The sequence below is a fragment of the Gymnoscopelus microlampas genome, assembly GCF_963454915.1.
Source record: "Gymnoscopelus microlampas genome assembly, chromosome: 4".
NCBI lineage: Eukaryota > Metazoa > Chordata > Actinopteri > Myctophiformes > Myctophidae > Gymnoscopelus > Gymnoscopelus microlampas.
In genome coordinates this window covers 15,218,258-15,232,656 of record NC_139941.1, presented here as the reverse complement: position 1 = coordinate 15,232,656, position 14,399 = coordinate 15,218,258, and the positions used below count along the sequence as shown (strand labels likewise).

General features: G+C 43.0%; 1 protein-coding gene across 1 annotated transcript in view; it reads left to right on the top strand.

The window, feature by feature from the left end:
* kcnt1b (potassium sodium-activated channel subfamily T member 1b) overlaps window positions 1-14,399 on the top strand; it is a 133,782-nt gene that overhangs the window by 106,790 nt on the left and 12,593 nt on the right. Inside the window, exons 21-29 of the mRNA XM_084055396.1 lie at window positions 1,055-1,160; window positions 4,928-5,100; window positions 7,626-7,697; window positions 8,155-8,289; window positions 9,900-10,011; window positions 11,006-11,107; window positions 12,344-12,427; window positions 13,005-13,133; window positions 13,863-13,883. Coding sequence (XP_083911522.1) covers window positions 1,055-1,160; window positions 4,928-5,100; window positions 7,626-7,697; window positions 8,155-8,289; window positions 9,900-10,011; window positions 11,006-11,107; window positions 12,344-12,427; window positions 13,005-13,133; window positions 13,863-13,883 — 934 coding nt within the window. The remainder of the gene's footprint in view (window positions 1-1,054; window positions 1,161-4,927; window positions 5,101-7,625; window positions 7,698-8,154; window positions 8,290-9,899; window positions 10,012-11,005; window positions 11,108-12,343; window positions 12,428-13,004; window positions 13,134-13,862; window positions 13,884-14,399) is intronic.

Below are 14,399 nucleotides of genomic sequence, written 5' to 3'. Positions count from 1 at the left end.
CAGCTTGTGCACATGTGCCTCGAGCAGCATCGACATCCCTATCTCAGTCCATACGAGCCGCTCCCCAGCGGCAGTCTGTCAGAGTTGAGTTAGGTCCGGACGCCGAAGGCGTTCGCAAAGCGAGGCATAATGCTAGGCCCCACTAGCCCCGAGCTCACATTAGGCCCCCTATGCAGCGCACCGCTCTCTTTCACTGCTTTTAAGGGGCGTCAGGCGTGCTTGGGGAGGCAGAGGCAATTTTGCGGTGGGTGTTTGCATGTGGGTGTGGGCAGAGATAGGTATAAAAAGAAAGAAAAAGATGGAGAAAATCTGGAGGCACCACAGTGCCATCATGTGGTGAGAAGAATGCACTGGTGTGGAGAGGCAGAATTCTCAGGGATATGGAGCAATTACTGGAACGAGTTTGGCGCGCATGGATGTTCGTTAATAGACCTATTTCACAGCATTTGACATTAGTCTCTCAAGCCTCCACAATCTTGCAATGCTCCATACTGTCTGTAAGTAACTACAGTGTGCCCCCTGAAATTATTGGTGCAAAGGACGTTGTCGTCCTGTCATATCCGTTCACGGAAATATGTTCAAATACCTTCACAAACATTTACATTTCTGCTAAGCAGCAACCGAGATATGCTTCGACTAATTTGGTTTACAGTAGGACAAATTTACATGACTGCGAAGAAGAAACGGGAGTGTGGGCGATCTTTCAGAGCTTCTGTTGTACAGCCTGTATGGTGGAAGCCTGTGAACATTGTGTGAGCCAGTCTCGAGAGACTGCGCATAACATTAAAATAGTAGGGTGAATGCAGGTGTCGCCAATTATACTAATTAAGGCTCCTTTCCCTTCAGTGTAGCTGAGCCTTTCCAGTTTCCAACATGCACAATAGCAGCGCCCTGACTCTGTTTGACCTGAATGGAACGGAACACTAATAATTAGTATCACTCGTAACACTTATGTTCACCCTACTAAAATGGATGCTGTGTAAATGGTCTATTACCCACTGTCTCAGATGCCTCTCACTGACTTTTAACCATCCTGTTGTTTGTTCCCTCTCAGTTTCGTGAAGGGCTACCCGCCCAATTCGCCCTACATCGGCAGCTCCCCGACCCTGTGCCACCTCCTCCCACAGAAAGCTCCGTTCTGCTGCCTTCGTCTAGACAAGGTGAATATGCAGGCATTCAGGAAGGCAAAAAAAATATGGTATCATAGTAATTCAAAATATGGTTAAAACATAGTAATTTAGCTTTGTGGAGTCATTAACTTGGCATGCGTCTAACTTGTTAACACATCAAGTGCCAGAGGTTTTTTAAAACAGGGTACATCCAGTGCCAGCGTTCTTACCGTTTACGCTGATCTGTTTAGAGCTGTAGAAGCCTCCACAAGGACCCGGATGTAAACAAAGGCTGTCTGCACGATGGTCGAGGGTCCCGTCTAACGACTGGAACGATAATATTTCTAACACGATCCGCCATTGCAGAGTGATCGCCCGTCGAAAATGGCTTGTTTTCACCACTGTAAAAAGATATGGAGATATTTTCTCAAGATCCTATCATTGGAGCGGATGGAGGGTACGTTTTTTGGACTGGATTCACATCCGTCCATTCCATTTTACAGGGCCCGCGGATCATTCCTAAGTTGCGCCCCATGTGGAAAAAATAATAATAATACAAATAAAAAAATAATTGAAAACACGTAGATCTACGATTATGGCACTCGACGGGTGTATTTGCAAACACGTAGATCTGTCCAAAACTGTTTCAGGATTCAGAAATAGCACAAGTAGCAGATCTTCAAGCGCAAAACACGTCGCTTCGCGCCTTGTTTCAAGCTTGCAGAACTGCTACTTTTGATGCTTTTGATGCAGCTGGCGTAGCGGTCCAGGCACCTAGGCTCAGTGCAACCTGACAGCGTGTCGCAGGTTCAAGTCCCGATCCCGACAGCCTTTACTGCATGTTTCTCCCCATCTCTCTCTCCCCATTTCCTGTCAGCCTGCTGTCCTGTCAATAAAGGCATAAAAGCCCCCAAAAAAAACATTAAAAAATAAAAATGGCCACCATCTTGGATATTTAGGTGGCTTTCAGGCCTTTCTGAAAAAGTAGGTCCTAGGTGTTATTCATGGCAAATTCGGTGCTTGTATCACAAAGTGAACGATTGTTTCACTAATCTGCTGCACTAAAAGGCTCTCAATCAATGGCTTTTATACAGTTAAACTGACCGGCAATGGACCAACTGTAGCTTGTCTGTACACACATACACTCCCGGAGGACAACCCACCAGCAACAGTACAGACCCATTTTCGAGACGTATTCCAAATTCTTTTAATCCAAAAAATTGGAGGCTGTCTGCCTGTCTAGAACGTGCTTTTATACCTATGGTTGATTTAATTGCCTCAGGAGCCGGACTGACAATTGGTCATTTGGCTAAATGCATGTTGGGCAGACCATCAAAATGGGCCTGGCTCTTCTACAGTGTGGATGCGCTGGTGTCTCTTCAGATTACCTAATTGACTGAAACTCTTGTCACAATGTTGACAGTGGAAAGGTTTTTCTCCAGTGTGGATACGCTGGTGTATCTTCAGTTTATATAGCCCATTAAAACTCTTGGTACACTGTTTACAGTGGAAAGGTTTTTCTCCAGTGTGGATAGGCTGGTGTGTCTTCAGAGTACTTAATTGACTAAAACTCTTGTCACACAGTTTACAGGCAAAAGGTGTTTCTCCAATGTGGATACGCTGGTGTACATTCAGATTACCTATGATATTGAAACTCTTGCCACACTGTCGACAGTGGAACGGTTTTTCTCCTGTATGGATACGCTGGTGTTTTATTAGACTACTTAACGCAATGAAACTCATGGAACACTGTTTACAGTGGAAAGGTTTTTCTCCAGTGTGGATACGCTGGTGTATCTTCAGGTTCCCTAACTGATTGAAACTCTTGCCACACTGTTGACAGTGGAAAGGTTTTTCTCCAGTGTGGATACGCTGGTGTGTCTTCAGAGTTCCTAACTCACTGAAACTCCTGTCACACCGTTTGCAGTAGAAAGGTTTTTCTCCAGTGTGGATACGCTGGTGTATCTTCAGGTGACCTAACTGATTGAAACTCTTGCCACACTGTTGACAGTGGAAAGGTTTTTCTCCAGTGTGGATACGCTGGTGTGTCTTCAGAGTACCTAAGTGACTAAAACTCTTGCCACACTGTTTACAATGGAAAGGTTTTTCTCCAGTGTGGATACGGCGGTGTATTTTCAGTTCAGTTAACATACTGAAACTTTTGTCACACGTTTTACAGATGTGGGTTTTCTTTCCTGTCAGAGGAAGAGTATTTACTTCTGGCGGAGTTACCACAACTGTATACTGATGATTTCGGGGAGATCTTGATTCATCTGTGTCTCCTTGTTTTTGGCTGGTTGAAAAGCTGGTTATTTGATGACCTGCTCTTGAAGGAATCTGTCCGTTCTTCATCATTTGGCAATTGGCAGTAGAGATCATTGTGGCTCCTCTTCACTTGTTTATGGAGGACCTGAGAGACGGAGGCACATGGACAAAACAACAGAACAAAAGACCTCAGTCTGGCAACACTGGGACATATATCTTTGTGTCTCTTTATCTCTATCACTGGGTCTCTACTTTACTCTAGTGGCACTCGGCTGTAGGGATGAAGTGAATGTGTAAAGACATCTTCACACCTTATATAGGCTGATAAGAGACCAGCCTACGTCACACACACAACACAGGCGATGCCGATTTGTGCTGTCGGAGAAAAATCCTTGATATCACTTTATTGAACTCGGAAGCGGCTCAGCAGAGATTGTCACTAAATGGAATATATATATATATATATATATATATATATATATATATATATATATATATATATATATATATATATATGTATGAGCCAATCCGACCGATATGCCCGATATTATGGACGTAGGCTATGTATGGAAACCGTTACGATTTTATTTTCGAATGTGTACTGGAAATTATTTATCTAATGCGTTTTGATGTACGTGTGTTCCCTGCAGAGTTAAGGTGTATTCATTTGATTCTTATTTTAGTTCATGAAATGTTGATGAGTAATGAAATAATAAGTGAACAAAGTGGATGTGAGTCTTCATGGCAGAAACAATCTGACAACATGTATCTCCTTTTCTCTTTGTACACTTTAATTATGTATTATGTTCTTTATTAGTATGCTTAATTTCATACTGTGTCAGTTCTTTCTTTCTTTCTTTCCATAGTGTTTTTGTAAATATCGCGTCTTTCATCAATGGCAACCACTTGTTTGAGCTAACCAAAAGCTGCTGATGTATGTGTGACTCTAATCTTATAACAATATTCTAAATAATACACAACACAATTACGACATAAATTACCCATAGATGGATAGTTTGGATACCACCGCAGGGTGGACCATGGCAGGAGGCTCGGAAACCTATATAAGGGGATGAATGGCCTATGCAGTCCCGACCTTTAGTGACCTATTCGTCGACCCCAACCTTCCCATATATGGAGATCCCCATAGATGGAGATACATAACATACCCTCCTGGAACTCCATATGGAGATAACCGAAACGTCCAGGACTGACATCATAGTCCCAAATTTGGGCATAGTCCAAAACATAGTCCGCTCCATATATGGATATGCCTGACACCACTGAAGTGACACCAGGGCCGCAGCCAACAGTATGAAAGGCCTCGGGATGCCTTGGTTAAGTTCAGTCCACCAGCGACCCTCAAAGCAACCTTAACTCTCTTCAGAGTAACAGACATCGGTACAAGTGGCTCTTGAGTCTGGTTTTAACCAACCAGGCGATTATCTGTTTTATAATTACTATCAAAAGAATAGTCATGGATTATTAAAAGCAAGAGGAAAATATCTCAGTCTAGCTGGGACGAAACTCACCCGTCTGCTGTGTCCATCCAGGGCTGCACGCACAACAGCTTCGAGGACGCCAAAGCGTACGGCTTCAAGAACAAGCTGATCATAGTGTCTGCCGAGACGGCGGGGAACGGCCTCTACAACTTCATAGTCCCCCTGCGAGCGTACTACAGACCCAGGAAGGAGCTCAACCCCATAGTTCTACTGCTGGACTACCCGTAAGTTATTAGTGTATTCATGGATGAGATGTGGACTTTGGTTTATGGTTTTGTGTACCATTTTGTGTGTGTGTGTGTGTGTGTGTGTGTGTGTGTGTGTGTGTGTGTGTGTGTGTGTGTGTGTGTGTGTGTGTGTGTGTGTGTGTGCGATGTCAGTCTATGACGTCAGTCATCGATGACACACCAAAAGACACGCACACGCACTGATACAAAGAAATTCCAGGACTTATAGAGATAATGCTCTAGTTTATATTCTGACCCTTAACTTCACTTTGAAGAACAGAGTAAATAAAAAGGAAAAATAAAGGCTTTTTTGAATAATTCATGAAGGTAGAGCACACTACTGGTGTGTTGGTGTTTGTGAGTGTTGTGTTTGAGACAGACAGAGTGGGGTGCGTACTATTTTAAAATTCACTGTGGATTTCATTAACTCCACTCAGCTAGAAGTTAGAAGGTGTAACCAAGTGGCAGAGACACATGTACTGTATACTGAGGCTTCTCACAGAAAATTCATGGTTCTTAAATGTGGTTCCACGAATAACCATCACCGACTAAAGAACCATTTTATTTAGTGAATTGTTCTTCATGCTCCTAGAGGGGAAAGAGGAGTGAACCAAGCATAATCCAGTAGGGACAGTAGTCAATGAAGTATTGTGTTTAAAGGACGACTTCAGCCATTTTCAACCTATCCTCATATAATTGGTCCTCACTAATGCCCATTAAAGTATGGTAAATGTTTTGTCTACTCTGTACCTCAGAGGAGGGCTGTGGAGGTTTGGTCATTTCTAACAAGATTTCAAATGTTTTATAAAAAAAAATGATGAATGAAAAAACAATGGCTTTTATTAGCACGCTAACTTTCCAGGAATAGAAAGCCAAGCCTATTAGCTTGGATTCCCCATCGATGATGTCACTGGGTTTCATTGGGTTTCTGAACTGTCCACAGCCCTCCTCTGAGCCACAGACCGAGCAGACAAAAATGGTACCATAATTATAATGATTAGTGATGACCATTTATATGAAGATATAGGCTGAAAATGGCTGAAGTCGTCCTTTTAAGGGTTTTTTATAGAACCATTAATATAACGGTCTGAAGAACCAGTTTTGGTTCCAGTTCCTGGTTAAAGATAGCCTGGTTCCATACCCTAGACCCCGCCCACTCTCTGAGTGGACTGCCTCTTGGTCTGGAGTTGTAAATGTGAACCTAAGACTTCTCCGGTACAAAATGCGTTGTCCAATGAGAGGCGGAGGTGGGCGTGGATTGGTTTAGGGAATTTCTAATCCCCTCCCCCTTGTAATCCCCTACACTGGAGCCAATTTCAGACTGAAGCTCCACGCAGCTTCAGTCTGATAATCAGGCTAGGTTAAAGGCTCCTTTCCGACGTCGGACAATCTTTCAGTTCGGACAGGCTTTCTGAACTATAGTTCTGAGAGTCAGGACATCTGGCGGTGCACGAGTTCAGAGGAAAAGTTCTGAGACCGCCCATCAGAAGTTCGGAATGACGTCAATTTGTAGTTCTTTCATCTCCCTTTCCGAAGAAACGTTCGGCCGTCGGAAGGAGCATACTGTATGTGGATGCTATCGGGCAGAAAACTCTTTATCTCCATGTTTTAACTCTTTGTGTTTTTTCGTAAATTAACGCCCTATTTGATCATCATACTACAGCGTCACTCAAAAGCAGCAGATCCACAATCTCGAAACACGGGGCGAAGCGACGCGTTTTGAGCTTGTCGATCTGCTACTTTTTCTATTCAATTTAAATCCTGAAAAGTAACAGTTTTAGACATTTGAGGTTTCCACCCGACAGAGACGATGTATTGGCCTAAGTCTACCCCTCTGATGTTACCATAGCAACCATTAAAGTCCTCATTTTGTGTTGAGAAATTAAGAAAACGTGGCTCTGTCGCACCGCCTCCAAGACATTAATTGAGTACATTATCTGCCTCGGCCCATTTCACAAATTGCACAAATGTCACGAAATTGCATCAGTAATATTATATCAGTGCAAATGTTTTACCCAGCTAATTACCAGTGGTGGAAGAAGTTGTTACTTTAGCAAAAATTGCAATACCACAATGTAGAAATACTCTATTACAAGTAAAAGTCCTGCGTAAACTTTTACTTGAGTGAAAGTACAAAACTATTGGCACCTAAAGTACCAAATGTAAAAGTACTCATACACACATTATATGAAGATATTTCAAAATGTTTTTCCCCCCCAGAAAATAGCAGATCTACAAGCTCACAACACGACGTAATGTGACACGTTGTGAGGTTGTAGATCTGCTATTTTCGAATAGCTGAATTATAGAATAATTAATACAAATCTGCAAATAGGCCTAACTTAACTAAAGTTTTCAAATACTTGTAGTGGAGTAAAAAGTACATTATTTGCCTCTGGGATGTATAAAGAAGAATGGAAATACTCAAAGTAAAAGTAACTCAAAGTTGTACTGTAGCTACTTTCCACCACTGCTGATTACTGTGGGATGCTAATTGCTTGATGTTTCGCCGTTTCCTGCAGGCCAGACAACCATTTCCTGGAGGCCATTTCCTGCTTCCCCATGGTGTACTTCATGGCTGGCACCATTGATAAGTATGTTTTTGAAGAAATGATTCATGAACAGATGTTACTTTTCTTGCTAATGTAAATGTCCACCACAAATGTCCACCGTAATGGCACCTCTTGCCATTATCAAGTTTGCATACATCGTGCCCTAAACCAGTGGCTCTTAAAGTGAGGTCCGGGGACCCCCAGGGGTCCCTTAGGGGGTTCCAGGGGGTCCCCAGTAAAATGTGTTAATTTAGCATCACAATCAGATAAACTGTTTTGTTTTATGGCAATTGTAGCTAGTCTATTCTAATCTTCTCTTCTGGGGGTCCCTGAAACTAAATATTTTCAGTTGGGGGTTCGCGGCCTAATTCATATCAATTAGGGGGACCTTCATGTGAACATGTTTGAGAACCGCTGACCTAAATGGCACACATGAGAGCCCTTTAACGTTTGTCATCAGTCTGAAAGTTAATGCTGTTGTTGTTTTGCGACGCACCAGTTTGGACAACCTGCTGCAGTGTGGCATCATCTACGCCGACAACCTGGTGGTGGTGGACAAGGAGAGCACCATGAGCGCCGAGGAAGACTACATGGCCGACGCCAAGACTATCGTCAACGTCCAGACCATGTTCAGGTAACATACAGTGATTATTCACAACCAGTGGGCCGGGGCTGGTGGGCCATGAGGATATTGTACAAGTAGTACAGTAGGTCCCCAAATAATTGGCCAAACACTAAGAATTTATTTTATTGATAATATAACGTTAAAGGAGTAGTTCACCCCATTCTTTTCTATCAATTACACACCCCATGGTGTTCAATTCATGGAGATTTTTAGTTTTTGTCGCATTCCTAAGCCAATAAGTGTGTAGTGCGGTAGGAGACCCAACCAAAAAATCTCTGTGAATGGAGGTGACTCTTGACGCCTCGCCTCCATTTCCTTCCCTTTTCCCTTCTGAGGTAGAAAAAACGCCAGAGTTCATTATCCACGCCGGCAGTTCCGGTGTGCAATGCATTCAAGATGCGTTTTCATCTCTAATTGCTCTGTGAATTGCGTGCCACGCGGCTGGCTGGCGAATACGGCGGATGGGTCCCTCGGAGCTGTCGATAAAAATAACAACAAAATAAAAAACAAACCAGACTCTCGGAATCTGCTCCATCGCCAAGCTTCTCAACAGATTTATTTAACAGCCCCAAATGAGTGCCGTCTGTGCTCTTCTCACAAGTGTTAAACATTCAGCCCACACGTTAACTTTGTCTCATCACAATGTTCTTGTTTTTACACTCTCTCTCTCTCTCTCTCTCTGTCTCTCTCTCTGTGTCTCTCTCTCTCTCTCTCTCTCTCTCTCTCTCTCTCTCCTGTTCTGCATCTTGCCACCTTGCTTTCTCTGTTCTCTGTGGTTTCTCTCTCCCAAGGTTATTATGCAAGGGATAATTGACGGTCATTGTTGAGAAATAAACCCTGACAGGATGATTAGATATCGACGCGAATACACGGCTTATTACACGGCTACTTAAAAAGAAATTAATAAATTGACCCAAAAGTATAACAATAAAGGTTTCATTGCTTACGTCAATAAAAGTTTTCCAATAATTTATGCCAGGTCACGGTGTCTCCAGTGCAACGTGTCGCCTTGGAAAACAACAGGAAGTGTTGATCAAATAGAATACATTTTCGGTTACTGCATTGTCTATTTCTCGCTTTAAAAAAAACTCAAAAACATTCTTGAGAGCAATGTTTGGCTGTAAACAACATTGTGTGTTTGTTTATGGCTGCCATGGTTGGTACGGCAAAAATCAAGCAGCGCAGCAGGTGGCCCTCTGAGCCTTTGATTGGACAGCAAAATAACACACCGCTAAATTCAGTGATTGAACAATCAGAATCAAGCATTCAACCAAGCCATGTAATAATTATAGTTAACTTAGTTAGTTTTAGTTAAGTATAATAACTCAGTGTAGTAACTCATAACTCTTGTAGTTAGAGCGTTGGGGTTCAATCCTCCGCTGGGTCATATCAATAAAAACAACGCAAATGTTGGTGTAAAAATGGTAATTCCTCGCTGCTTGGCACTCAGCATCAAGGGTAGGACCGGGGGTAAGTACCTGCGACTAGTGTCATGTCCAGGGAGTGTGCTTGTACATCATGGACAGGAGAAAGGCTTTTGACCTACAGTATGGGCCTCACGGCTCGGCAAGGCTACTCATAGATAAACTATAACCCTGCTCCCTCCCTCCCTCTGTCAGACTGTTCCCCAGTCTCAGCATCATCACGGAGCTCACCCACCCGTCCAACATGCGCTTCATGCAGTTCAGAGCCAAGGACTGCTACTCGCTGGCTCTCTCCAAGCTGGAGAAGGTGAGGAGTAACTCCCAGTATGTAAGTTCACTTCACCCACAGCCTGCTTCACTGCCCAAAACATCATTAACCACTTAAACCCCAGCATCTGAATTGTGGGGAGAGCTTTAGCAGAAAATAGCAGACCGACAAGCTCAAAACACGTCGCGTTGTGAGCTTGCCTTGCCTATCGGCTATTTTCAGCGGAAGCTTTCCCCACAATAACAGAAAACAGAAACCATATAGGGTTTAAGTGGTTAAGGATACTTGCCACTCCGCTCATGTTCTGTTCTCACTCCTTCCATCTTATAAATTATCACACCCGTCTCACTGAATATTATGAGTGCATTGTTTTTGTTGTTTTGTTTTAGTTTTTCGGATGGTGTGTTCTTTGTTTTAAGGCAGAGAGCCAGAGCACCAGTATTTCATGAAATTGAACTTAGAACTTAGAAAGATAAGTAAACAGCAACTAACTGGTTCATACACGGTAAAGCCTGGAGTGTTTTAATTTAAAGCTGCCATTCAGAACTCATTTTGATGAATACAATTTTACTAGTTTGTTCATAATTTATGCCCTGGTAGAGTAGGACACCTACTGGTTGACAAGTAGCACTGCCTCAAGCTCATAAGCGCTATTGATTTTGATTGAATATTTTATCAGACAAAAACATTTTTTACAGCACAATTACATTTATAATACTTTGTATAAAACGTCCGTCCAAAAAAGTCCTTGCGGTCTTGTTTCCGTTGGGGTCCTTAGTAACAGCTATATCTCCCCCAGGCCATCTAAGTGGGGATTCCATCTTGTGTTCCAACTTCCGTCTCATGTAGGACATAAAACGTACAGATTGCAACTTTGACACTGACGGGAGTTTGAATTTAAATGTTCAAATGGATTTATATCTTCCCTGCATCCCTTTTTTCCCCTCTTTTATCACTGACATGTCATCTTGTGGCTTCCTCTTATCACCTCTGCGTGTCTCTAAAGCTGTTTAATCCTCTCTCTCTCCAACAGATAGAGCGAGACAAGGGCTCCAACCTGGCTTTCATGTTCCGTCTGCCTTTCGCTGCAGGCAGGGTGTTCAGTATCAGCATGCTGGATACCCTGCTCTACCAGGTGAGCCATGCCTGCTGCCGCTCACCCAAAATAGCACTTTAACTTAAGACACCTCGCACCATGGGACGAATGCAATGTATTTATTGATATATAAGTACAAATGATATTTGATATGTGAGCAATGATTCGTATTGATATGAATACAGATGATATTTGACATGGTGCAGCTGTGGTTCTCAAACGTTTTCAAGTCAAGGACCCCTAAATGAATATGTAGTGGACCCCCATCTGACAATATTTTGTACCAGGGCCAAACTAATTTGGCTGTGGACCCCCTGGAACCAACTCAAGGACCCCAATTTGAGAACCACTGTGGTAGAGTAATAGCACTTTGGCCCCATCACAGGAGGAGAGCTATGAAGCCCGCCCCCGTAGCTGGGACCAACCCTGGTGGTGCCTGTTGCTGGGCAGTGTCAGGGAGGACCTCATAGATTATAAACGTAGATACCCTGCGGGGTCCCCGAACCCCACTTTGATAACCAATGTCCCAATGCATGTATATGCCCCATGTAGGCTACAGCATGTATACTGAAGCAGACAGGTCTCTCCACTATTAAAATCATCATAACTGGCTTGTTACTAGGCTGTCAACTGGTTTGTTCTACATGTCAGACTTGTATTTATGTTATGATATTGGATACATGTTTAAATAAAAACTGTGGGTTTTCATACGAAAACACCTTATCTTACATAGATAGTAACAGTAATGGTTATAAAACAGAACAAAGTTTTAATCTCAGGTACTTCTATACAACTCAGGCATATTTTGTGCAGTGGAGTTATGACAAGCTTCCTTGCATAATATGGGGGTGGTGTTGACCGTATACATATTTATTTATGTCTATGGGTGACCTGAACAGAGAGCATTATACAGGGAAAGACGAGGAGTACATTAAAGGGACCAGGCTGTCAATGAGCTTGACTGATCTGATAGTTTTTTTCTGAGGGTTACGATAATCATTCCCTGCACGACATGCGCGTCATGGAGATACGATAGCGCGTTTTCAATGGATGAAATGGTTAGTAGAGGGCTACGCTTGGCTACGAAAAAAAATCAGCAGGTCACACTACGTATATAGCGTAACACGGTAGAACACACCACTGAGAGCAGGGCCAAATAAGGTGAGGAATGTTAGGAAAGACAGCTTGCTCGGTCCCTCGGTTGAACTGTCCTTTTAAAACTCCTATAAGCTTGTCGTAGATCTGACCTGAGTTCTGTCCCCTCTTTTCCAACAGTCGTTTGTCAAGGACTATATGATCCCCATCGCAAGATTGCTGCTGGGCCTGGACACCACGCCGGGCTCTGGCTACCTGTGTGCGGTAAGCAGCCATGCTAACCTCTAACACAGGGCTCTGAAACGTATTTTCAGGCCAGGGAGCCCTTAGCTGAGCGACAGATGGAGCAAGGACCCCCACTACATGCTGTATAAAATTGTGTCGCACATTCAACTTTTTCATAGATTTCATTGATAGCTTCGTGGACTTGTTTGATTATCATCATGGTGGTGAAAATGCATTCATTTACACATTATCTTTTCTATTCGTGTTGGATTCATGTTAGTTAATGTGTAGTTTACTTAGTTAACATGACCTTTGGCTTTGTACTTGGTCTGCTCTTTTTTCCCTGTACACCAAAAACTCTTCGCAACACTTCACAGAGCGACGTGTTGTGAGCTATTTTTTGTGAATGTTCCCCCCAGAATAGGGATGCTAGGGTTCAAGTGGTTAATGTAAATAACAAAAAAAAGTTCCTATCACAAAAAGATTTGGTGGGCCCCCCCTGTAGTAACTCTGAGGACCACCTAGGGGTCCTGGACCCCCTGTTGAACTTATTTGTGTGGGACAGTATGTGATGTACAGCGTGTTCACGTCTTGAATGTGTTTCTCCGACCCTCAGATGAAGGTGACCGAGGAAGACCTGTGGATCCGAACGTACGGCAGACTGTTCCAAAAGCTGTGCTCCTCGAGTGCTGAGATTCCCATAGGAATCTACCGCACCGAGTCCCACATGTTCTCCACCTCTGAGGTATAGCATGACTGAAAGACACACCTGCCCTAGAGAGAGGGCCTGCCTTCCTTCCTTCCACCCTTTCTTCTGTTCCCTTCTTTACTGCCTTTTGCTCTTCTTCTGTCAACTACAATATATTCCTTTATCTCTTAGCTCTTCTACGTTGCTTTCTCTGACTGTGGTTCTTTTATTTGCCTTGTTGGTGGCTTATACGCTGTACTTGTTATGATTTACACGTGCCAATATTGATCTACCAAACTGCTTTTTTGTCCACCGGTCACAAATGTGAGAGACAATTCTATTTTACCGGCAAATTGGATAAGACTAATCACTTTCACCCTATGCTGGGCATTTCAATATAGGCAAAATGTGTGAAAATGTTTTGAAAATAGCTCTACAAAGTAGGCTCATTTTCTATTCTTTGACAAAGAAAAATGTGTCATTCTGAGAATGAAACATTTATAGTTGTGTAGACAAACATCACAGCCACCATCCATATATTTACCAGCATTTGCCTGGTGGCTGTGTGTTGCTAAGGAAATACGCAGCAAAATCCTGATTAATTAAGTCGTTAATTGTTATTAATTTAAAGGTCCAATTTTCTTCTTTCAGTGTTCATTTAACACTCAGGATTTTACTGTATGCTCTGTGTATTTACTGTGTTTTAATGCTTGCTGGCTTGGTGCTCCCCCATCTGTCATTTTGTCTCTTTGGTTTGCTGGGTGTGTCCCTGTCCCCTGGTCTCAGTGCAAGGACGGCCAATCACAGGTAAGGCTGTGTTTTATCCTGCCAGCTGCCACTGCCCGTTGACCATATCGTCGCTGTTGGGCAGAGACCTTGTATCTCCATATTTAAACTTTTTCCCCCCATAAATGAATGCCCTATTTCGTAATACAAGAGTAGCCTACTCACAACGCGTTGCATTTTTTTCCATTTTTGAAATTGTGCAGTTTCCACCCAACAGCAACGATATGTGATATCAAAATATAGCTGCCTCGCTTTTACTGTTTCTGTTATTATTTTTCATTTATCACTTACTGTGCTAAATATAATGGCACTCCCAATAGCACAATGGCCTCTACAATGGCCTCTGGAAATGAGCAACAAAAATGCATAATTAATGTGACACCGCCATTACCTTTTGGTTGACACAGCACAGCCCACATACCAGCTAGCCATACATCACTCCTCTCCAAACATAGACATATTCACACACACACGCACACACACACACACACACACACACACACACACACACACACACACACACACACACGCGCACGT